Below are 26,518 nucleotides of genomic sequence, written 5' to 3'. Positions count from 1 at the left end.
AGAAGACTGAGGAGAGAAAGAGCCAGGAAGGAAACTAATGAGAATAAGTAATGACTAAATTTAACCTAAAAAGATAATCGTAAGTAGGATTCAGTCATAAAAGATAACACAAGGATAAACGAAATGTGTGTGAAAACTCTGAAATCACAGTACTAGAAATTAACACTGGAAGGAACATAAGAAGGCATAACATTCACTCTATGGTAGACACATTTTTAAACACACACTTTCACAACCACCTCATGGGATAGGTCCCATTACTTTTATCCCCTTTCAGAGAAAAGATAAGGAGGCATAGGGGCCATGATACTTGTTCAAGGATGTGAGGCTAGTAGTAGAGTTAGATTTTAAAATGTGAGTAGTCTGAGCTCAGAATCCCCTACTCTGCATTACCATGCCACACTCTCTGAAGAGATCATGGAAAGCTGAGGGCATCTGAAAATTGGGCCATGTGGCTACAGTACCGAGTGTTCACTACCCCTATTGTATAAGAAAAAGAAGAAAGTGTGAGGAAACAGCCATTTATCCTGGTAGCTAATAATCCTTGATCTGGGTGACTGACAGTTTCTACTGCTGACCCATTAATTATATGGTCTCTTTTCATCTCAAAGCACCACATGAAATGCTTCACTATGGTGTGGAATATGGATACAATAGGAGGTTACATGGGGTAGAGCAGGGGACATATAGGAACTCTGTATTTTCTAATGAATTTTGGTGTGAATTTAAAACTGCTATTAAAATATTTATTAATTTAAAAACAATAAAATCATCACGAGTCAAACTAAGGGGCAGGAGGAAGGGGTGAGGCTTTGTCACCATTAAAAGAATTTAATATAATAGAAGACAGGTAGAAAAAAACATTCTTTAACCACCACTGCAGAGAGACCAAAATCAGGACATTTTAAGGAAGATACATTAGCCCTAGATAACCTGCTATAACTCTAAGTGACATTTCAAGCACGATCCCAACTCCAACTAGAACATGTGTTGTTGCCATCATTTTATCCACACTTTGCCGCCCTCCCTACTCCCCTGGGAGGTGGCTGCCTGCTAGACCTGGGTTGTCCCCCTCTTTAACTGCTTGTCCAACCACAGAGCTGGTCATTCACAATTTTAACTATTCTCTCTGTACTCCTCCAAGAAACACACTGCATGCTTTCCAAAATGTATGCTAACATTTTAAAATTAAATAAAATATTGACAGGATAATCTCATTTTCCCAGGACCTTAGAACATATTTCAAGGCTTTCCCTTTGGGTTACCATATATATAAGCAGCAGAACAATTACTATGATATAAGTGAGTGAGCAAAGCTATGTGAAAAAAATTAGAGATTATTAGACTAATCAGTCTAATACATTATTATAAGCCCATGTGGAGGTGGGATGACAGAAGTCTTCAACCAGAAAAGGTGACTGGTTACTTCATAGTACTTTCATGTGGAACTATGATGAGTTTTAAAAACTAAATATTTAATTGTGCGGGCTAGTCACTGAACAATGCTTCAAAGTATCAAAAACTAAAGTGTCATACCTGCCCCTCATGAACAAAATCCAGAATTCTAAAATAATTACAATAATTACTCTCTTCTCTTAAGTCTTCTAACAATTCTATACATACAATCTACTTAGTTACTCCTATGTACTTCCTCACATTGTTGGTGAGGTGTCTGTGTCTCTGTGGGTGTATGTATAGATGTGTGAATACAGACATCTCTGTGAGTAATAAAATTGACTGTGGTCAAGTCTCTTTCATAAAATTGTATAGTATTTGTCTGTAACCTGTACATTTATTGTTATTACCTTAAATTATCTGTAGATTACTTATAATATCTAATATGATGAATAGGCTATATAAGTAGTTGTTATACTGCAGTGTTTAGGAAACAGTGGCAAAAAAAAAAAAACTCCTATAATTATTCAGTATAAATGCGACTATATGCAGAACCCACCATGGACTGTGGAGGACTGACCACAGACAAACAGACAGACAGACAGACAGACAGACACACACACACACACACACACACACACACACACACACCTTACTTTCACAACTGAATCTTAAGGTTTTATCTTTTATTTCTTTGTACCCAACTTCAGTTCTTTCTAAATCCTATGATGTCTTATACTTAGCAGGAACTCACGAATCTTTCTTAATTAATTAATTTATCATAATTACCATTTTTTGATCCTAAAAGGAAATGTTATTAGTTTGATTTTTATTTATTTATTTTATATTTCATTTCCAAACTATTTTCCTCTGCAGATGTGCAGTAAAACACTCTAGTAACCACATATGGGTAAGAAGAATCCCATGTATCCCAGTCATATCGATTAGACCATACTACATAGAGGCATCCTTCTTCCCTTTAAACAATGACAGAGATTGTATTTGCTCTTTTCCAAATCTCACTTATGCTTGCCATATTTTGAAAGTGTTAAAAAGAAAACAATAACAAAAGGAACAGTAACAGTGGCTACCACAGAAGACTGGCATTCTACTGGACGGTGATTGGACTTGTATGCTAGCTAAGCAAGAAGAGCCTAACCACTTCTCTGTCACTTAGAATCCCTGTTTGAATGGTAGCAGATCTGGAAGTCTTCTGACTGTACTAATAGTTTTATTTGCTTGGCAGGAGAGGCTGGGAAACGATAGAAAAAAAAGAATATCAAGTCTTTAAATGTATTGATCTAGAAAGAATCTTCTGAATGCAGATCATGAATTCTTATGCTATAAACACTTCAGATCTTCCTCCAGAAAATTAATATTTTCAGAGAAGGCCCATTACCTACCTTGAAGTTCTCCACTCCGACTATAGAGTTCCCTTCTCTGCTCCCGCAAATAGGCACTCATACTGATAGCATGAGAGGACGATTCAAACCTGCAGTGAAACACAGGAAATGAATGCTTAGTTAGGTGTGTCCAGTTCTGGATTTCCAAAAGTATTCTACTCTGGTCTGTGTGATGTTTGATCATCATGAAATTTTGGCTGTATGGAGACAAGGCCAGAGACAGCTGCTCAGAGACCCCGGTTTATGAATGATATTCCAGGATAATCTCCCCTATAACAGTATTTAGATTTTTTTGTTTATCCTCCATTTTAACAGATACAACTCTGATCTGCCTCAATTTACCTTTTCCTTCAGAAAATGATCAAGCTTTGCCTGGATTAGTACACATCCAGCAACAAGACCATCCTATAAAGTCATTCTAATTATGCTATTACCTAGCTCAAAACCCACCAGTAACTGCCAGTTGCCACCACAGGCTTATTTACCTCTCAGAGCAGAACTCATACCTTTCTCATTTCCTCAGGTGGAGGATTAGTACAACAGACTTCACTATAAATGATGCTGAATAATGAAATCAAATAAGTAAGGCAATTTTGGCATTTTGTTCTTAAATGCCTTAAAAAATAATGTCATCAAATAGCTATAAACTTTTTGATCTGCCACTTACCACTACATAATATACTCTCAAAACTACCATGCTACCAAGTGTTTCCAAAGGTTGAAAATATGAGAGACAGATTTACAATATAGAATGGGTCTATAAAGCTGAAATAAACAAAACAACAATGACAAACCAGTTTCAAAAAGAAATATACAAGTGAGGAACAGAAAACAACCTGTTAAACTCTGACTATATCAAACCGTAAATCCTTTAATATGCTAAGAGATTCCATTTTGAACCTGAGAGTTTCAAAGGCAGGATATTAGGCTGATAAAGAAGGTATCCTTCTAAGAATTACTGAGGTGTAAAAAACATGAAAGAGCAGAGTGATAATGGGATAGGTCTCTGGCAACATGAAAGGAGCAGTATCATTCCCTAATTAGGTCTCTATATCCATTCCTAACAAGGAAGAGGAATACCAAGACTGTAGTGTGTGAGGTAAATACTTGGGTAATTTGATTCTCTCTCTGCACCCTACCAAGAAGGAAGGAAGGCAAAGAGTTCTGCACATCAAAAGTGCCACCTGCCAATAAAGTGCAGAAGAGAAGCCACTGACCTCCAAAAAGCATGCTGACAGCTATTGATCAGAGATGGCAAGGGAAAAAAAATAAACTCTTGAGCAAAGAATACAGAGGCACACTTTCAATAGTAAGACAGAACTTAAATACACTTAATTAACCTTGGCTGGGGGCAATTAAAGAGGGTAATAAAGTCCTTCATAGATGTGATAAAAACAGATTACAGCTCTCCAAAATCTTAATCCTTTGTGACTGAATATATTTTTACTACTCAGGATTTCTTTTTATGTTTGCAACAAGTCATAGATTGATATAATTTTATAGTAAAAAAGGGAATAGAGGTTACTCAGTCTCACCTTCTTATTTTATAGCCAAAGGCACTGAGGCCTAAGACAGGAGACCTGCTCAGGCATGCACGGCTCATTAATGGTGGAACAAACACCAGAAACAGGCAAATCTGTAATAACTGTATAATTCTGTGCTAGTGCTGAGTTTTTATCACTGTCCAATAATAATACATGTATAACAATTACTTAATTTAATTTGATCATTTCCAATAATTTGTTTGTTTTCCCCCAATACCACAACCACAGAATAGTGGCTAAATGTTTGAAAATGTACACATGGTCTGAGGTTGAAAGTTAGAGGTGAGACCTAAGTGCTTGAAATCTAAAAACCCTGAAGATTATTTTCTGCAATAAACCTACATTCTAGAATGTAATAAAGGGGAAGAGAGGTGGAGGGGAGGAAAAAGTCTGGTTATGCTGCATCTCAGTCTTAGTTGCCACAATCAACCACTTCTTCCTTCCATTATATTTCTTACTTTATGCCATATCCCCAGTTCCATTTGGTGTTTTACTTTCTTACTCCCTCTTTATTTAGCTATGCACTCAAGAAAAGTGGCTCCCTCTCCAGTTGGAAACCTAGTCCCAGAGATGAATTTGCCTGGTTTAAGACAACTTCAACTTCCAAGAGATTGGTTTAGAACTGAGCCAAAGACCCAATTCTAGAAACTGAGGGGAAATAGCAGAGGGGATATACTACTGTTAGAAAAATATTAACAAGTGGATAATTAGTTATTACTAAAAACATTTGAAGATTTTAGACTATGTCTTACAAAGTTAGTTAGTCATAGCATGTAATCTGTCAATAATACTCCTAGATATTAACTCAAATAAGTACAAACCTGTACATGGGTATTTATATCAGGCTTTATTCATAACTGCCAGAAGTTGAAAGCAACCAAGATGCCCTTCAACAGCTAAATAGATATATCAGTGTTGGTACATCCACACAAGGAAATATGACTCATCAAATCTAACAAGCCATTAAAAGAAGTAGAACAATCAATTCATACTGCTAAACAAAAGAAACCAGTCTGAAAAGATTATGTAAAATATGGTTCCAACTACAGGACATGAGGGAGAGGTGGCAAAACTATGGAGACTATAGAAAGATCAGTAGTTGTCAAAAATTAGGGAAGAGGTATGGAAAAGTAGGTAGAGCACAGAAAATATTTAGAGCAGTACAACTGTTTTGTATGACACTGTAATGGTATACACATGATATTATACATTCCTCAAAACCCCTTAGAATTATACAACCCAAACAATGAACCTTGATGAAAACTAAACTATTAGTTAATAATGACATAACAACCATAATAGATATATCATACTAACACAAAATATTAATAGAGAAAACTGGGGGGAGAGGTAAGAGAACACTCTATATTTCTTTATTTACTTTTCTCTATAGCTAAATCTGCCCTAAAAAAATTAGTACATATATTAAAATGATTTTTAAAAGATGCACAGGAACTAATTCATGCTGTTTCCTTGGCATCACCCTCTTGATTGGAATGGAACTGATGCAAACACATTATAATCACAATAGAAAACACTACTGATTTCTCTGGTAAACGGAGGTAGAGACACAGAAAGGTCTGGGTGCTTTATGATATTGTAGCAATGAATAAGGAAATCTCCATATTTCTCTACATGGTATGAAATAACGACTTCCCTATAATTCCATCTGTTCCATTTAACATCTTATATTACTTGCAGCCCAGAGCATTTAAATGGATACTGCATCTATTCAAGGAGTAAAACTATTTAAAAAGAATTGCAGGGGGAATCTAAGATGGTGGGTCAGAGGAAAGCAGCATTCTGTGTCATCCCACGACCCAGGTCTCAACTAGTAGGAATACTGATTTGCTGAGAGTGATAGAGGACCCCTCCATAGCTGATCCTGGGCATGAGTCATGGCCACCATGCTGTGAAAGGTCCCAGGCCTCAACATTAGAAAAGGATTCCTGACAACTCGCCCACTTAGGTCTCATGGGTGACTTAATGGGACCACTTGCATCAGCACTTGCACAGAATTCCCAGACACCACTTCCACAAAGAACACTCATCCAATACCCACAAGCAGGAACTCTAGAAGCCACCCCCATGTGGACCCCCGTCTACCAACATGGGGCTCCTCTGGTCACCTCTATCTTGGGACTTGGCAATTACCACCATAGTCCACTACTCGTAGCAGTCTGCCCGCACCTGGGGACATCACAGGCTCTGAAGAAGCGGACAGCTGCAACACTGAACATCCCAGAGCTCATCTCTGAATGCATCTCCAACAGGCTCCCCCCACCCAACCTGATGCCTCATCCCTGAAAGCAGCTGCCTCCATCTTGGGCCACCTCCATCACCATATTTAGTTGGAGCAACTTCCAGTTTTGAACACCTAAGAGCCAGGTACCCATAGTTTTTAAACTCACCCCAATCCCAGCAGCCGCTAACTCAGTAGAGCAACTGTCCAATTCAAAACTGCCCTGGGTGACAGGTGGTCAGGCACCAGAGTGCAACACACAAGACCCCTCCCTCCTCCCAGAGAAAGGTTCCTGATTAGGAAGGAGAAGGGAGAGGGTGAGGGAGATAGCTTTAGAGACTAATTTAGAGGGCAAGAACTATGAGGTCCACAGGGAAGACGAAAGATAAGACCTGGAGCCCACATCGCAGAGCAGACCTCAAAGGAGATCCTTGAGGTGCAGTCTCCCAACAGGACCAGCGGGTGCCATAGCCCACTTGCAACTGCCCTGAGCCCAAGACCAACCAAACCTTACATCCTTGGAACCCCCACCATCGTGAGGGCAGAGATACCAACTAAGTACAGAAAATCCCACCTATTGGGTTGAGAAGGGAAGCAGAAAATACACTGATCTCAAACCAAAACAATCCTTGTTTCTTTCTTGGAGATGATTTTTTTCTTTCTTCTCCCTCATTATTCTACCGCCATCACATCCCCAACATATGTGAAACCAAGCACTGTGCATGAATTAGGATACAGAGCACTAAGACAACTGAATAGTATATTACAGTTGTGTGGTATATTCTTTCTTCTTTTGTTGTTGTTTTTTTCCGTTTTCTCTCCAATTTTTACTATTTTAACATTTTTTATTTTTCTTAATATATATGTATGTTTGTTTAATGTACTTTGTCTTCCCTCTTACTTGTCTGCCTAAAATTACTTCCTCTCTATTCTCCTGCTACTAACCTTCTTCTTTAGATTTCTCTTTCACACTTCCTGAGATATAATAACTCTATATCCTCACCTCATACCTCCTCAGCATATCTTCCTACACCTCATCCCCAGTTCTTTGCCCACCATCAGAAACTGTACACCCTTTTACAAACCTACTAATTATATTGTAGATAATAATTTAATTCACCATTTCTGTACATTGTGACCAATCGGTAAATGTCTTAATATCAACTCTTTGTTTTTAGGTGGTATTTTGTTTATATTGGGATCTGTTAACATTGTCTTCCCCTCAAAGGAGAGGTACTGAAACCCTTCAAGGGCACCATAAGCCTTCAGGGTAAAAACAGTAATGCCTCGGATCCACGGAGCTAGAAATAAAGACACACAAGCAATATGAAAAGACAAGGGAAAAAAAATGCCCCAAACAAATCAAGATATCACATTGTTAGAATTCATGGCCACACAGCAGATAAAAGGACAAGAGAAGGAGTTCAAGATGGACATAATTAAAATGTTCTGTGAATTAAAGGATGATATAAGAGAGTAAATACATCATTTCAGCAAAAAAAAAAGATCATTTCAGCAAAGAGCTACATAAGCAAATAAGGAAGCAAAAGTTTACTTCAATAGGGAGATAGAGATTCTTAAGAAGAACCAAACAAAAAAAATCCTTGAAATAGAAAAACAATGAACCAAATAAAAAATTCAGTTGAAAGCATGACTTATTGGAAGACAAGACTGCAGACAATAAATACAATATATATAAACTTGAAAAGAATGTAGACCAGAGTGAAAATGGTAAGAAACCTGATTAGTAGAACATTCAAGAAATATGGGATAGCATAAAAAGACCAAATTCAAGAGTTATTGGGATAGAGGAAGGCATAGAGTTCCAAACCAAAGGAATGAACAATCTATTTGACAAAACAATATCAGAAATTTTTCCAAACATAAAGAACAAATTGGTAAACTAAATTAAAGAGGCTTACAGGACACCAAATGAACAAAATCACAACAGACCCCCACCAAAGCACATTTTAATGAAAATGCCTAACATATAGAATAAGGAGAAAATATTAAAAGCCATGAGAGGAAGGAATCAAATTACATTTAGGGGGAACCAATTAGGATATGCACAAAGTTTTCAACCCAGACCCTGAAAGCTAGAAGATCCTAGAACAATATATATCAACCTCTGAAAAAAAATGGATGCCAACTAAGAATCTTATATCCAGAAAAATTAAGCTTTCAATTTGATGAAGAAATAAAAACCTTCCACGATAAAAGTTAAAAGAATTTACAGCTAGAAAACCTGCACTACATCCTTGGCAAAATATTCCATGAAGAGGAAATGAAAAACAATAATGAAAATCAGCAGAGGGAGGTATTACACTAAAGAAAAAGCTAATCAAAGGAGAAACCAAGTCAAGTTAAGTAACAAAAATCAGCAAAAATGGCTGGGAATACAAATCATGTCTCAATAATAACCCTGAATGTTAATGGCCTAACATTATAAATCAAAAGTCATAGGCTAGCTGATTGGATAAAAAATAAAAAGACCCAACAATATGCTGCCTCCATGAGAGCCATTTCATAGGAGAAGACATACACAGACGGAAGGTGAAAGATTGGGAAAAATCATACCACTAACATGGACTGTGGAAAGCAAGCTGGGGTTTCCATCCTCATATCAAATAAAGTAGACTTTAAACTGAAGTTAAACAAAGGGACAAAGAAGGATATTTCATACTTCTCAAGGGAACCATACACCAACAAGACAAAACTATTATAAATATATATGCCCCAAATAATGGAGCATCTATGTTTATCAAACAAATATTAGCACAATGGCCATATTAGCAAAAGCATTATGAAATTATGCAAAGATTTAATGTAATTCCAATCAAAATCCCAATGACATTTCTCATAGAAATGCGAAAAATAGTCAGGAAATTCATCTTGAAAAATAAGAGACCCAGAATAGCTAAAGGAATCCTTAGCAGGAAGAATGAAGCAGGTGGCATCACTATACCAGACCTTAACTATACTACAGAGCAATAGTAAGAAAAACAGCATGGAATTGGCTACAAAATAGACTGGTAGACCAACAGTACAGAATAGAGGACACAGAGACTATCCTACATAATTACAGTTATCTTATATTAGACAAAGATGCCAAAAACATACATTGGAGAAAAGATAGCCTCAATAAATGGTGCTGGGAAAACTGGAAATCCATATGCAACAAAATGAAATTAAACCCCTATCTCTCACCATGCACAAAACTCAACTCAAAGTGGATCAAGGATCTAGGAATTAAACCAGAGACACTGCGTCTATTAGAAGAAAAAGTAGGTCCAAATCTCCACCATCATGTCGATCAGGTCTCAACTTCATTAATAAGACTCCTATAGCATAAGAATTAAATTCACAAATAAATAAATGGGATGGATTCAAACTAAAAAGCTTCTTCTCCACCAAAGAAACCATCAGTGAGGTGAATAGAGAGCCTATATCTTGAGAGCAAATTTTTACCACTTGCACATCAGAGCACTAATCTCTATGGTATATAAAGAACTCAAAAAGCTAAACGCCAAAAAAACAAACAGCCCAATTAATAAATGGTCCAAGAAACTGAACAGACAATTCTCAGAAGATGATATACAATCAATCAACATGAAAAAAATGTTCAACATCTCTAGCAATTATAGAATTGCAAATCAAAACTACTCTAAGATTTCATCTTACTATAGTCAAAATGGCAGCTATTAAGAACACAAAGTGTTGGCGAGGATGTGGGGAAAAGGCACACACATACATTGCTGGTAGGACTGCAAATTGTGCAGCCAATCTGGAAAGCAGTATAGAGATTCTTTGGAAGACTGAGAGTGGAATCATCGTTTGATCCAGCTATTCTTGGTCTACACCCAAATAACTTAAAAACAGCATACCATAGGGACACAGCTACATCAATGTTTATAGCAGCACAAGTCATGCTAAACGGTGGAACCAACCTAGATGTCCCGCAGGAATGAATGGATAAAGAAAATGTGGTATATATACACAATGGAATATTATTCAGCAATAAAAGAGAATAAAATCATGGCATTTACAGATAAATAGATGGCATTGGAGAATATAATGCTAAGTGAGTGATCCATAAAACCAAATGCCAAATGTTTTCTCTGATATGAGGAAGCTGATTGATTATGGGGTTGGGAGGGGGAGCCTGGGAAGATTTGAACTCTAGATAAGGCAAAGGGATGGGAGGGGAAAGGAGGAGAAGTGGGGGTAAAAAAGATGATGGAATGAGATAGACATCATTACCCTAAATACATATATGAAGACACAAATGGTGTGAATATAATTTATATACAACCAGAGATATGAAAAATTGTGCTGTACATCTGTAATATGAATTTATAATGCATTCTGCAGTCATATATAACAAATTAGAATTTTTTAAAATGCAAAAAAAATTGAAGAGTAAATATAACCTTAAAAAAAAGAAAAAAGAATTGCATTCAGTAAATAGAATGGGTTTAATTCCAGGCAGGCATGCACTCTTCTCCATTAAATCACAATACAAGATAGGAAAGGTAGCAGAATACAACAGTTACTAATAGGGCATTATGTAAAATTGTGGATGTGTAACCGACGTGATTCTGCAATCTGCATTTGGGGTAAAAATTGGGAGTTCATAATCCACTTCAATCTAATGTATGAAATATGATATGTCAAGAGCTTTGTAATGTTGTGAACAACCAATAAAAAAAAAGAAAAAAAAATCACAATACAAACTAAGTGTTGATACTGAATTATTATAAACACTATCAATATAAAATAAAAGCAAATCTCAAAGGAAATCAATAAAATGTACTAGAGTTTCAGACATTTAAAAATAATTAGTGCAAAATACTGGGATGATACTTTGGCTTACATTTACAGATAAAATTTCTTAAAATATGTATTAAGCCCTCAAAAGGACACAAAGCTGTGGATTTAGACTGTTAAGAATTTAAAACCTATTTCTATTACTTGCTAGACATATGATCTTACATAATTTACTCAACCTCTCTTGTGTTGCAAATTTTTGTGTTCAAGGATTAAAAATGAAACGCTTGCCTGTACAGTTGTAGTAATGAGCAGATGAGACAATCCATGAAATTGGCTTAATGTCTCAGCTAGTACTTAGTAAGAACTCAGTAAATGTTAGCTACTATTGCTGCTGATGAAACTTGTTATAAGCCAAATTATTTTATGCTTAATTGATTAGTTTGGGAGACTCACCTGGTATAGAGTCTGGTACATAGGAAGCATTAAATCAATGGTAGCTATTAATACTATCAGTATTATTAATGTAATTAACTATTAGTTGCTACTAAGAGATAAACACTTTGGGTACAAGCCTGCTGGGTACACTAAGATAGTAACAACAACAAAATAAAAAACCAAGACTGGCAAAAAAACAAATGCCGAATGTTTTCTCTGATATAAGGAGGCTGATTCATAGTGGGGCAGGGAGGAGGAGCATGGGAGGAATAGACAAACTCTAGATAGGGCAGAGGGGTAGGAAGGGAAGGGAGGGAGCATGGAGTTAGAAATGATGGTAGAATGTGATGGACATTATTATCCAAAGTACAGGTATGGAGACACGAATTGGTGTGAATATACTTTGTATACAACCAGAGATATGAAAAATGGGCTTTGTATGTGTAATAAGAATCGAAATGCATTCTACTATCACATATTAATTGAAAAAAATAATTAATTAAAAGAAAAAGAGTAGAAGATAGAGATTAAAAAAAAAAATAATAAGGAATTCCAGTCCTGTCTTCATTAAGCTCAGTGGTTACCAGTAAATTACCCAATGAAAAATGGTACTGGTAGCCTTTTTTTGTTGTTCTCTATCCAGTTGTTTTTTTAAAGGCAATTTGTATGGTCATAGAATGAATAAATCTATGATACATGTTTCAGAAAAAAATAAAAAAATATATTTCATTTTGCACCATATACTTTGGTTTAAAAGGTATGTATATTCAGGTAATACCATTCAATCAAAATCTAAAACCAAATTTTGCTTATATGTGTATAAACTGTGTGACCAGAACCAAGCAATTTATCTTCATTGAACTTCATTCAGTTTTATTAATACTAAGTTAGGATATAAACTAGCATCTTTTGAGTTAAGCTTATAAAAGTTTTATAGATATTTTATTTATCCCTTAAATCATGTTATGTAATTAAGTATATTTACCATTTACATTTTTTTCAGTAAATTAAATTGATGCTTTAGAATGGATAAATATTTTGCTCAAATGTAACAAGTAAAAGGGGAAAATGAGAGATTTAAATTCAGGAAATAAAGATAAATCTTGATTATTTTGCAAAAAAAAAAAAACAAAAAAAAACAGGGTTGGGGTTGTGGCTCAGCAATACAGGGTTCACCTAGCATGTGTGAGGCACTATGTTTGATCCTCAGCACAACATGAAATATATTAATAAAATAATGGTATTGTGTCCAAGTATAACCAAAGATATTTTTTTACAAACCAAACTACTTTTCAGACTGTTCCTTCATTAAACATCTAACCTCATAATGTCCAACACTGCTTTGCTAGAGAGAGTTATAAAAGGCTATTTCTTGGCACATGGGGGCTTTTTCAAAGCTGGTATGTTTCATTTCCTTTAATTTCCCTTAATTTTATATAAACGCTCCAGAAACAAATTTAAGAAATTTTTATTAAGAGTTCTAAATAGTCCAGTGACTATAATCTGGAACAGCCACTTTCCCTTATAGAAAACAAAGGTTAAAAAAAAAATCAAATATTTGTTTCTTATAAAATACTTCAACTTCAGTTAGAGAAAGTAATGGTTGTCAGTAAAATAGCAAGTCATCTTACTTGGATAGAACTCTTCTAGAAACTTTGCTATCTTACTGGCATCATACTTACTTGAAAAGGGAATTTTTCGGTCTTTGAGGTTTCTTCTTGGCAAAAAAGGCTGCAAACTCTCGTCCAGAACTGGCATAGCTTAATTGAGCTGATGGTTCAGAGGCAGTGCGAGTATTCTTCATATCCAAGTACTCAGTCAACAGCATCTGTATAACCAGATAAAACAGTGTAATTTGTATACCTATAACTCATCCTTGACATTCAGAAGTATACTAAGGTGGCTATCCATTTTTCTAATTGGAGATCTGATGAAAGATTCATTAGCCAGAAAGTCATCTACTTGTTGCCTATTTACAGGTAACAAGGAAGGATGGGCATTTGCACATGGGGGTAAAGAGAACAATTTTATTTAGTGTCTACTATTCTTCAGGAACTGTGATGATTGAATCAGTCTTCTTTAATTGTAATTTAATCCTCATTATTCTGAACTACAGCAACCTTAGAAGCAATGTCTTAATATTTACTGAGAGCTTACAATGCTGTAGGCTAGGTGCTAATTCATTAATATTTACTTATTTCATTTATAGTAAATGAAATTACAAAATTTTATCAGGGAAGTTCACAGGGCATTGACAAAGAAAATAGACTAAGAAAGGTTCACGAGCTGCAAAGTGGTCTCTGATGTTTTAATTCCAGAGTCTGTGTTCTTGCCCCTCACTCTGTCAGCATCATACATAATCCTCCAAAAAACCTACCAAGGGGAGGTAGGAAGAGAGGCTAAAGGAAGCTAAGAGGTCTTAAACTCTTACTAGTCCAGAACTACTGCTCACTGGGAAGAAAAGCAACTAGGTTTTAGAGCAACTACTGCCAACAGTTCCTGTTTATCAAATCAACTTGCAGTAGGTTGGTGTATGGGCTAGAATCAGTTTTTATATAATATCTAAGACCAGATTCTAAAGAGTTCCCACTGTTGTGAAAGAACATAACAAATCCAGAAGAGAAAACACTGTTGTTCCTTAGAAGCTACCTTGGGCAGAAAACATGTAAACTCACTTTCATATCCTCTTAGCACACTTAAAACTTTAAGATACCCAAGTAAGACAGAGGTAGGCAAGCATGAGTTAAATAAAAGTTTGTCAGCGACTGAAGATGCCATCTAACTATTCATTTATTTATTTATGCAAGAAAGGTTTTAGGTCTACTTCAACCCTTGTTATCAAAGATTTATGAAGCATCCTATGTACAGGATAGTATAAGTTTTAAAGCAATTATATCCCTATCATAAACTTACATTCCCCAGAACTTAGCAAACATGAGAAATTTTTAAAACATTACCTCTAATTTGAACCTCAAATAAGTGAAATTAGAATTCTTATCAATATTTTGGAAATGAAGAAACAGAATTAGTGGTATGCAGAAATCAGTCTAATGTCTTATAATTATAGAATAATAGGCCAGACTTTCAGCCTGGTTAAATTGACTCCCAAGCCTATACTGTTAACTATGACACTCTATTTGTTCCAAGGTTATATGAACTATCGATAACATCAGTTTATATGTATTTCAGTCTCTGTATAATAAAATTTGCACTGGGAAAACACACGATATGTTAACAGGTCAATTTTTTAAAAAATTATTTATGAAGTCATTGAAGTATTATTCAACATACTGATGAAAAAATATCAAGACAAACACTATCCCTGTTAATATGTCACCCAAACTTTCAACAGTCAGGGAGAAGTGGAGTCTCTACTAACAATTCAACTGAAGGACACAATTATGTTGTAGATTTGGCCCTGATGTGCCACAGTTCAGATTTTCAGCACTGTGAACACAGGAAAACTAAAAAAAAATAAATAAATAAAACTATAAAATAACTTCAAATTGATATAGTCTAGAAAGATGCCCACAACTGTACTGTTTCATTCCAGTGTTTGTTTTAACATCCACATGGCAGAAAGATGTTTCTACTCAAGCATGAAAATACAATACCAAGTAATTCTTCTAACATACTTAACATCATAGAACACAAAAGATGACCTTGTACAATAAAACAGTTACTGACAAGAGCATAACTAACCAACATTCTCAAAACCCAGTTATTTTAAGATCACTTTTCTTCTCAGTTATTTTAAGATCACTTTTTAAAGATCTTATTCTCCATATCAATAAAGTCCCCTGAATTACTGCCTTGCAGTACTGTTGGTATATTTGTATCCACTGGCTTCTCTATCTAGAAACACAATTCCTACTTTTACCCTTATCCACTATCTGCAATTTTAACTCCCTGTTGAATTTTGGTCCCAAACTTTGAAGAGCAGTCTTCACAAATATTGTCTCCTTTACCTTATGTGACCTATTCCTGATTTGTCTCCCAAACTTCAATCCCACATTTGTAACTGCATGCTTGATATATTCATATATTCCACTGATAAAATCAACTTCCCTAAAATTTAAATCATTTTCCAGTACAACCAGGAATTCCTTCTGCCATCATTTTTAATCTATGTAGTTTCATTTTCTCACTTGTCTCTGAGTTTAAAACTTCAGAAACATCTTTTGATACATTCTCTTATCCTTTGAGCCCATTAAGGAGTTAGTCACTCAGTCTATTAATGACTCTCAACTATTCGTATGCAGCTTCAGGTCCATTCTGCCAACAGCTAATTTAGTTCAACTCAGGTAGTTTTCCTCATTTAAGTTTCTGACTCCCATCTCCTACAGCTCCACTCCTTCCCAAACACCATCAACAGATTGACAATCCTAACACATTGCTGCTGTCATCACACAAGGATATGCATTGCATCACTTCAATATATATCTCCAATTGTATCTTATTCTCCCCAAAATGAAGCCAAAACTCCAATCAAACTCACTTACATAATTATTCTCTGAATACATCTGGCATCTTAATTTCTGGAAAGCCTGGTCTAGATTATGCTCTCCCCTAAGTAAATCCCCTCCCCCACTCTACACTCCAAAAATTAAAAAAAAAAAAAAAAACACTCTCTAAGGACACCTTTAACATTTTCACTTCAACAAATTATTCATGGGCCATTCTAGGTCAGCTGTTCCCCTTTCTGAACTCCTAAACTACCACTATTTTACATTGTTCAAACAGTATCCATCAAAAACTGCCTAATGGTGTTAGTCTTAAACATTCCTTAAAACGCTATATTTCTTCATTTTCCCCAACACACCCATGTATCATACTAGTAAATCAAAAGGAAATAGTGAAATGCTGAATTTAAAAAAGGAAAAGAAACCTAATGTATATATAGTGGTACTCAAGTTGGAGTCTCCAAAGTAGAAAGAACCCCGCAAATTAGTCCTTGGTACAAAAATCTATAATACATATAAAAGTTACCATAGGTTAAATAGTTGCAATGTTTAGTTAGCCTCTTTTTCCTAATACCATTTACCACTAGCTGCTTTAAAAATGAGGTAATGTTTTGTTTTGATACCCATATTGGTAAAGGCATATATTAAAATATCTACAAGAATAAAAAAGCCCCTATTTCTAAACTGTTTGAAATTTGCCTAAATTAGACTATATCTTTCACTATGAAATTGTAACACAAGCATAATGACTCATTAAAATAAAACTAGAGGCTGGGAGAGTAGTTTTGTGGTAGTGTGTGTGCTTTGCATAATCAATGCCTGGGTTCAAACCCTAGTATAGATACACACACACACACACACATATATACATACATAGAAAGAATATAACTGTATAATTTTGTGGTGATTCTACAATAGGATAAATAATATACTATATCTTCCAAATTGGACAGAATATTTTAAGCATATATCCATGAGTCCATATTTCCATTTTTATAAAAGGAAACAAACTGTACAGATTGTCATTTGCCTGTGAAAAATTACTTATGACAAAGAGCATTACACATGACATAAAATACATCCTGTCAACAAAAAATCTACAGAAGATAATCCCACATTCCTACTGGCTCCAAATTGCTTCATTAATGCAGGCACTAATTTATTTTCTACTTGTAAGTACCTGAAATTATAATTTCTTGTTGGTCAAGGTTACGAAACAAAATCCAAAGTTCATGGGTGTTTTAAATTTAACTTTGAAGTCTTTAATTTGTGAAATTAAAGACAAGAAACACAATGACACAGGAAGTACTTGAGAAACTATATATTCCAGTGATATCATGATATTTCTTGAGAACCTACCTGATAGGTTAGATGGCTCTCTAGTCAAAGCAATGATATATAATGCTTTAAAACATAAAAATTGAAGTCATTAGGCACCTCTTCTATAATATATGATTAGCAGTTGCCACGATACTAGTCAGAAATCTCATGATATAAAAGTAGGGCCAAAATTCTGAGATACATAACTTAGTATAATATTGGCAAAACCATTCCGAAGGAATTCTCCATTCATCACCTAATCTTGTGGCTGCTTATGGTTATACATGTAGTTTCCTAAAGCTGAATATGGCATTTATAGGCTTAGCATTAACAAATCTCCTGCTCTCAGTCTCTCCATTTGTCCAAGTAACTCCTCATTTAAACACTCAAGACATTCCTTGGTACTTAATGTGGCAGATTCCTTTCAAGAAACTTCCCAGTTTACGAAACCCTCTCTTTATGTAAGAACTGGTGGTCCCAACCATATGGTAGACTCCAGTAGTCATACTTATACCCTGTGATACCACCCTCTCAGTCACAGTAAAGATATCCACCAGGGAGACAGCCAACTTCAATGACTTAACCAGATTCTTTTTCTCAGGGTTGTGTTAGGGGAATACAGACTTTGCTGTTTAACGTAAGGGAGAACATGTAAATTCTTTGGGACAACCAACTTTCACCATGAGGATAGAAAATCAAAGAAAGCCAATCTGAAGATAAGTAAAGAATGAAGAAAATAACAAATAGAAAGACGGCCAGAGAGTTGAGGAAAGGGAACAGGGCCAGGGAGGAAAAGAGAAAGCATGGACTGAAATGGAGAAAACTACATTCCATGCATGTATGGTTGTGTCAAAACGAACCCCACAGTAACGTATAACTATAATGCACTAATAAAAACATTGGAGCCAGTGCAGCGGTGCACACCTGTAATCCCAGCAGTTTGGGAGATGGAAGCAGGAGCATCAGAACTTCAAAGTTAGCCTCAGCAACTCTGTAAGACCCTGTCTCAAAATTTAAAAAGGGTTGGGGATGTGACTCAATGGTCAAGCACCCCTGGGTTCAATCTCTATTACAAAAAAATAAAAACAATGAAATATATGGCCAGAAAAAAGAAAATCCATAGAGAGATTGAAAGGTTGCAACCTTCCCATGTTTTCCAAGGTGTTGTTTGGATGTGAAATGTCCCTCCAAAAGCTCCTGTGTTAATGCAGGGATATTCAAAGGTGATGATAGATTGTGAGAGCTGCGACCCAATCAGTCCATCCTAGTTTGAACAGACTGTGTGGTAACTGTGGGCAGGTGGGGCATGGTTGCAGGAGGTAGGACCCTAGGGGTGTGACTTGAGAGAGTTCAACTTTCCAGTTTTCCCGCCTGCCCTCCCTTCCCTCCTTCCCTCCTCCCTCCCTTCCCTTTTCTTTCTTTCTCTCTCCCTCTCTCTCCTTCTCCTTCTTCTCCTCCTCCTCTCTCCCCTCTTCTCTCCCCCGCCCTAAGCTTCCTACCCTTCATGAGGAGATCTGGGCTTCTCTACCTCACCCCTCTGCCATGATCTTCTTCCCCACCCTGAGCTCCGAGCAATGGAGTCAGCCTACCATGGACTAAACCTCTGAAATCATGAAATAAAATAAACTTCTCCCCTAAGTTATTCTTCCAGGTATTTTGGTCATAGCAATACAAATCTGACTAACACACATAGCTTTACAGGTATCAAATTCGGTTGCTGATAAGGTCTCACATTTTCTACCCTTTGATTCCAAAGAACCTCTCCAATACATTTTCCTCATGATAGTTTAAATAGGTTTTTGTTCCTTTACTAAGATATCTAAGGATAAATGAGTAATATTTATATATCACCATTTTTTCATAGAATTCTTGTATTTCAGAAAAGCAAAAATGATTTGCACAGATTTCAATCTGTACAACAATGAATGCAATTCTTCTGACTACTAACTTCACATATTCAATAATTTATAGCAAAACCATACTATAATTTTCCTCCTTGACAAATCTGAGAATTATAATGTTTCAATATTTCTTATGAGGGGAGTTAATAATAAGACAAAAAAAAACACCATGAGCTCTCAATATAAACTAAACCTCAATTACTCTTCAGCAGTCTCTTGAATGTGCCTATATGAAATATTACAAAACAATTTGCTGTTTCAAAATGCAGATGCCCAAGAGTATGTGATCCAGGCAAAGCACAGCATTTTCCACAGGATTAATTTTCATGAAGATAGTTTTTTTCTTTTTTTTCTTTTCTTTTCCTCCTTTGTTGGGGGTGCAGGGGGGAGTTGAAGGTCCTGAAGAGGAACCAAATTAGCCAGAAACTTGAAGCCTAGGATCCCTGGAAGAAGAAAAGAAGCAAACAAGTGGCTTCTCCCAAAAGGTACCTCCCACTTTTCAAGAAGCAAGGGAAGAGCCCAGGCAGGAAGTACAGTTTTATTGAGTGTATTGAAGGAAATGTCAGAGAAGGTGGGGAGGAGTAGAAGAAGAGTAATATACCTGTCAATCATCCTGATTCCTGAAAATATTACAAAATAAATAGTGAAATGATGTAACAAAATGAGGACCTCCATTTACAATTGCTAAAAACTATCGGGTTTTTCCCCCATAGGATTGCTACCGAATGGAATATTACCACATAAAAAACAGAAAAAATTATCTTTTCAGTATAGCAGCCATTATCTATTATATAAGGACTAAAATATTCTGCAGCAAGGAAACCAAAAGAAAAATAAACATTTTGAAAGTGGAATGGTTGCCTGCTTAATTATACTCATTTCAATAACAATTGTACTATTAAAAAACTATTAATATGACCTTGTGAATAGTTCATTATATCAATATGCAGAATTAAAGCTTAAAAAACTCCAATAGTACATGTTATTTTCTGGTTCTATATCAAACATCTGATCTGTAAAGTCTAGATCAGAGTTCAGGGTTTTATTTTTCTTTTCCCCACAGAAGATCTATTAAAAAAGAAAATCCATTTTTAACAGCTTCCAAAAGAGTATTTTCATTTATCTTAAACTAAATATATATTTATTTAACACATAAAATAATGCAAGAAAGTTTGCTGTATATAAAAACAAATCTTAAAAATACATCCTTGCCTCAGTGTGCATATCTAATAATAAAGATACATACAGGAATGACTACAAGAAAACAGTGATAAACCATCACAACAAAGAAAAGGCTAAGAGCTTTTATAAAAGCTCAAGATTGTCCCCAAATAGGACAAGAAGGTCTTCAAGATCATGGCACTATAGAAGGACAAAAACAGAATCTAAATTTTTTTTTTAAAAGAACCTAAACAGAATATAAGAAGAAACACTGCTGGGAAAAATTAGATCATGTTCAGAAAACAGAAAATATTTTAGATGACATAAAAACAACACAGGTGAGGACTTAATATTAATCTCATGTCTCAAAGTCAAATACAAATTTAGAGAGTTCTCAAGGTGGTAGAGCAGATCTAGGTAGCATGAGTTTTTTGAAGGTGAGAATTTGGGATTAAACTCAGGGGCACTCGACCACCTAGTCACAACCCTAGACCTATTCTGTATTTTATTTAGAGACAGGCTGTCACTGAGATTGCTTAGTACCTCACTTTTGCTGAGGCTGGCTTTGAACTCCAGATCCTGCTGTCTCAGCCTCCCAAGTTGCTAAGATTATGGCGGGTGTCACCATGCCGGGCTTATGCAGCAATCCTTGACTCCTTCACAGCCCAGGCAGAAGCAGTGAAAGAACAGATAACCAGAGAAGTGGGTGACAGAGTAAAAAATCCAAACTTCAAATCATGGACAGCTTGAGACTTGGAAGGACTGGGAATCTGGTTACTGGAGTACAAAATAAGGAAAAAATCCCTTAAGCCCAACCAGAATGAGGCCATGAGGAAGGGGCGACAAAATGCAGGAAAAGCTTACAAGCTTACTTCCTAAATGACAGTTGGAGAGGAAGGCAGAGCAAGATAGAGCCAGACAAGTGTAGAAAGACAAGGAAGGAGATCATACAATTCAGCCCAAATTGTGGGCAGAAAGCTGTGCCAGGCAGGGCAGCAACTTTATAGGGCCCGCAGCTAGCCAGCCTGCCTAGAAGAAATTAAACCAATACAGATTCTCCCTGCCTACAGCTAGTAGAAAATAAAATTATAGGAAATGTTTCTGAAATAGGCTGTCTTAGTAATCTCTCTACAAGAAACTGCTAGCTGAAGGTCACCTAAACCCCCCACCCGTAGCAAAGGAAATAGAGTGGAACTTCCAAGAACAAATCACTCCCATAGAATGCTATCCCCAGCTCAGGAGGGTCCCCATAGCCTCTGCAGAATACTCAATAAAACAGAGATAACATTAAGAGACTAAATCTAATAATCACTGGTACGGGGGGGGAGGATACAAACTAAAGAATGCACAACCTTTTCATTGAAATAATACCAGAAAATTTTCCAAACCTTAGGAGTTAGAAATCCAAATACAAGAGGCATTTAGAATCCCAAATAGACAATATCAAAAAAGATCCTCTCAAAAAAACATTACAATTTAAATATCTAATACATAAAACAAGGATAGAATTTTAGAAGCTGCAGTAGAAATATAAAAGGTAAAATTTAGAAGTAAGCCAAATAGACTTTCTTCTGATCTCTCAGCCTAGTCTCTGAAAGTCAGTAGGGTTTGGAGTAATGTGTACCAAGCCCTTAAACATTATTGAGACAGCCATGATTGTTATATCCAGCACAGCTAACCATCAGAGTTGAAGATGAAATAAAAACCTTCCAAGATAAACAGAAAATAAAAGAATTTATAACGACTAAGCCAGGACTATAAAACATACTCATGAAATATTTCATGCAGAAAAAAATGAAAAAGAAGTATCAGAGCCAGCATATGGATGAATCTAACAGAAGAGTCCAATTAAATCAAAATTGGCAGGTACAGTAGCACATGCCTGTAAATTCCAGAGTCTTGAAGAGGCTGAGGAAGGAGGATCTAAAGTTCAAAACCAGTCTCAGTAAAAGTGAGGCACTAAGCAAATCAGTGAGACCCTGTCTCTAAATAAAATACAAAATAGGGCTTAGGATGTGGCTCAGTGGTCAAGTGCCCCTGAGTTTAATCCTCAACACCAGAAAATAGGTGAGGGGGGGTGATAAATCAAAATGGTATAAAATAAAAATTCTCTCTATATAATAATATTGAATGTAAATGGTCTAAACTCACCAGGCAAAAGACAAATATTGACATAGTGGGTTAAAAAAACAAGAATCAACCAGATGTTGTTTTTAAGGGCCTCCTCTTATAGACAAACACATACAAAAGCTGAAAGTAAAAGTATAAAAAAAGATGTGCCATTCAAATGGAGACTGAAACCAAGCAGACTAGCTACTCTCGTATGTGACAAAGTAGACTTCAAGTAAAAATTAATTAAAATAGATGTGTAAGGTTGCTTCATACTTATTAGAGGAATTATTTTAAAATAAGTTATGATTATAAATATTTATGCACCAAATGCTGGTACACCTATGCATATAAAACAAACTCTACTCAATAAAAAGAATCAAATAGACCCCAATATAATAATACTGGATGATTTCAACACTCATCTTTCACCAACAGGTAGGTTATCCAGATATAAACTAAGCAGATATTCTTCAGAACTAGAAAACACCATTAACCAAATGAACCTAAAAGACATCATACTTCCTCCAGTTTTCCAGAATTAAGGGCCTCTGTGAGAGATGGGGCCAAGGCAGTTTCTGAACATTTTTTAAAAAAGGGGAAAAAAAAGCATAAAGATGGAGTCTATAGAATAGGAGAAAATCTTTGCTAGCTACTCATCCAATGGGGGATTAATATCCAGTGCACATATAGAACTCAAAAAACTTAACATTAAAATAATAATAATGACCCAATTAATAAATGGGCTAAAAAAACAGATATTTCTCAAAAGAAGAAATACAAATGGCCAACAAATATATGGGGAAATGCTCAAATCCTTAGCTATCAGAGAAAAGCAAATCAAAACTACGATGAGATTTCATCTCACTCCAACTGGAATGGCAATCGTCAAGATATAAATAATAATAAATGCTATTGAAGATTGGGGGGAATAGCTAAACTCAGAAATTGTTGGTAGAACTGTAAATTAATACAGCCACTTTGGAAAGCAGTATGGAGATTCCTCAAAAGACCAGGAATGAAAACACCATAATGACCCAGCTTTATAACTTCTTAGTGTTTACTGAAGAGAACTAAAATCAGCACAATAGTGATACAGGCTACACCAATGTTTACAGCAGGGCAATTCACAATGCTCGTGTTATGGAACCTGCCTAGATACCCATCACCAGATGAATGGATAAAGAAAATGTGATATATATATATATATATATATATATATATATATATAATGGAGTTTTAATCGGCCATAAAGAAAAATGAAATTGTGGCATATGCTGAAAATGGATAGAACTAAAGAACATCACACTAAGTGAAATAAACCAAACTTATAAATTAAAGGGTCAAATGTTTTCTCTCATATGCAGAAGGTAGAGATAAAAGATGAGGGGAAAATGGGTTCATGGGAGGAATCTAATGAAAATAGAAGGAAAAGCAGTGGAGGAGAGAGAGTGGATTTAAGGGGAAGGAAAAGGAAGGGGAAAGGAAAAAACTGAAGAAAGGAATTGACCAAATTATACTATGTAAATATGTAAATATACCACAGTGAATTCCACCTTTATGTGGAACCAATAGTGTGTTTATAGATATACACATATATACACATATACTTATAGGTGTATATCTATAAAGCACCAGTTAAAAATAAATAAATAGAAGGAACCCTTGTAGAGTGAAGGAAGGAAAACAAGGAGAGGAAGCAGAGGGCAGAAGAGGAAATACTAGGGATTGAAATGAAGCAAAATATATTCTGTATATGTATAAATATGTCAAAATGAACCCCAATGTATGGATAACTATAAAGCATTAATAACAACATTTAAACGTATAAATTGAGTAGATAAAAAAGATGTTAAATAGGTGAATAAGATGGTGATAAATACACATGAACACATAATAGGAAATCATAATAAATACAGTATGAAATAAATACAAAATAATAGATTAGCGGGCAATGGAACTAAGAGTACAAACAAATGATGCAGAAAACAAAACAAAGAGAGAAGAGCAAGAAGAAATAACCTATCCAGAGCATTTAATGATAATAACAGCAATAATAATAATGTTTTAAGCCAAAGGGCTAATAATATTATACATTTAGGGATAAATCTGTGAGTCAGTGTAGAGGGATAAAATGGACGAAATTTAACTAGTTATTATACAAAGGAAAAAAGAGAAAAAATAAAAAACAATGGCTGAAAATTATGTTACTGAAGGACAGACAACATCATGCCATGAAAAATAATCAGGAACACAGAAGAATGAGTTTAGTAGGCGCAATAAATTTACTCTGGAATACACTTCCTTATAAAGTATATGAATATTGATATTTGTGAATATCCTGACATATTTGACATTAGTACTGATGAGATTTTCAAGATTTATAAATTAACTTTCATTAGGACTGCTAAGTGTATATCTCTAAGGCCACAAAAGATCATCAGCATTCTGAAGAATGTGTAACTTTAATTCTATTCCATAATAGCTTTAAAACAGCTTTGAGAAGATATAACTTATGTACCACAAAATTCACACAGTATAATGAACAGCTCAATGTTTCAAGTAAATATATCTAGTGTTTCCTTATATTGGCTACAGGTTTTTCATCAAAGGCTTTTATAACATTGAGAAGTTCCTAATTTTTTGTGTGGGGGGAGGTCATTAATGGGGATCAAATGCTTTTCTGAACCTACTCAGATGATTATGTGAGTTTAGCCCATTATTCTATTAATATGGCATATTAAGTGGTTTTTAATAAAATCCTAATTAGTCATGGTATTTAATGTATTTGACATGATGATAAATTCACTTTGCTACTAGTTATTATTGAGAATTGTTTTATTTATGTTCATGAGAGATGGTGCTCTATAATTGGCTTTGCTATTAAGGTCTAAATTTTGGCCTAACAGGAATTTTTGGAAAGTGTTACTCCATTTCTGAAAGAGTCTGAAAAAATATTGGTATAATTTCATCTTAAAGTGTTTGAACTTTTATGTGGCTTACAAACATACAGAAAAAAATTAATTACTAATTAAACTTGTTATAAGACAATTCAGATTTTCTATTTCTTCTTGAATCAGTTTTGATACTTGGTCTCCTCTTTTTTTCCTTTCCCCAGCTTGACTTTTTTCAAATTTGTCTTCTATTTTCTAATGGTGAAATATAGAAATAACAAACCATCAAAACACTATGGAATCCAAATTACATGGAGGAAAAACTGATCAAATTGAAAGCAATAAATTTCTCAACTTCATCTGAGTTGTCAAGTTGATTGAAATAACATTGTCAATAATATGACCTTATACGCCTTTTACTTTCTGTAGGATCTACAGTGACATTTCCTTTATTATTTCTGATTTTTTTTCAATGATTTCTTTTTTTAATTATTAATTAGTCACTCTAAATATTTATCAATTTTTTAATCCTTTGCAAGTACCAACTTTTGATTTCAATAGTTTTTTCTGGTGTTCTGATTTTTATTTCACTGATTTTTAGGTTTTGTCATTTCCTGTTTTCAGCTTGCTTTGAACTTGCAGTTTTTCATCTTTTTCTAGCTCTTGGGGTGGGAAGAAAGATTGCTGATATTAGGTCTTTCTTCTTTCACCTATGATGTATGCCAAAGCTTGTTTTCTTTCCAAATACTAACAGAGTTTCGATTTTTCCTCCTATCTTTGGTTTAATTCTGTTGTGGTGAGAGAATATATTTTGTGTGATTTATACTTTGAGTGATTTCAATCCTTTATAATGTATTGAGATTCCCTGATGACCTATACGG

General features: G+C 35.2%; 1 protein-coding gene across 2 annotated transcripts in view; it reads right to left on the bottom strand.

The window, feature by feature from the left end:
- Nucleotides 1–26,518, bottom strand: part of Exoc4 (exocyst complex component 4) — a 782,658-nt gene that overhangs the window by 552,093 nt on the left and 204,047 nt on the right. For both annotated transcript variants that reach the window (XM_078040565.1, XM_078040566.1), the window contains exons 8-9: nt 13,472–13,617; nt 2,799–2,887 (exon numbers count right to left, since the gene is read on the bottom strand). In XM_078040565.1, coding sequence (XP_077896691.1) covers nt 2,799–2,887; nt 13,472–13,617 — 235 coding nt within the window. The remainder of the gene's footprint in view (nt 1–2,798; nt 2,888–13,471; nt 13,618–26,518) is intronic.

The sequence above is a fragment of the Ictidomys tridecemlineatus genome, chromosome 2 (genome assembly GCF_052094955.1).
Source record: "Ictidomys tridecemlineatus isolate mIctTri1 chromosome 2, mIctTri1.hap1, whole genome shotgun sequence".
Lineage (NCBI taxonomy): Eukaryota > Metazoa > Chordata > Mammalia > Rodentia > Sciuridae > Ictidomys > Ictidomys tridecemlineatus.
Note: the sequence above shows the minus strand (reverse complement) of the source record. Positions and strands in the feature narration are given on the sequence as shown.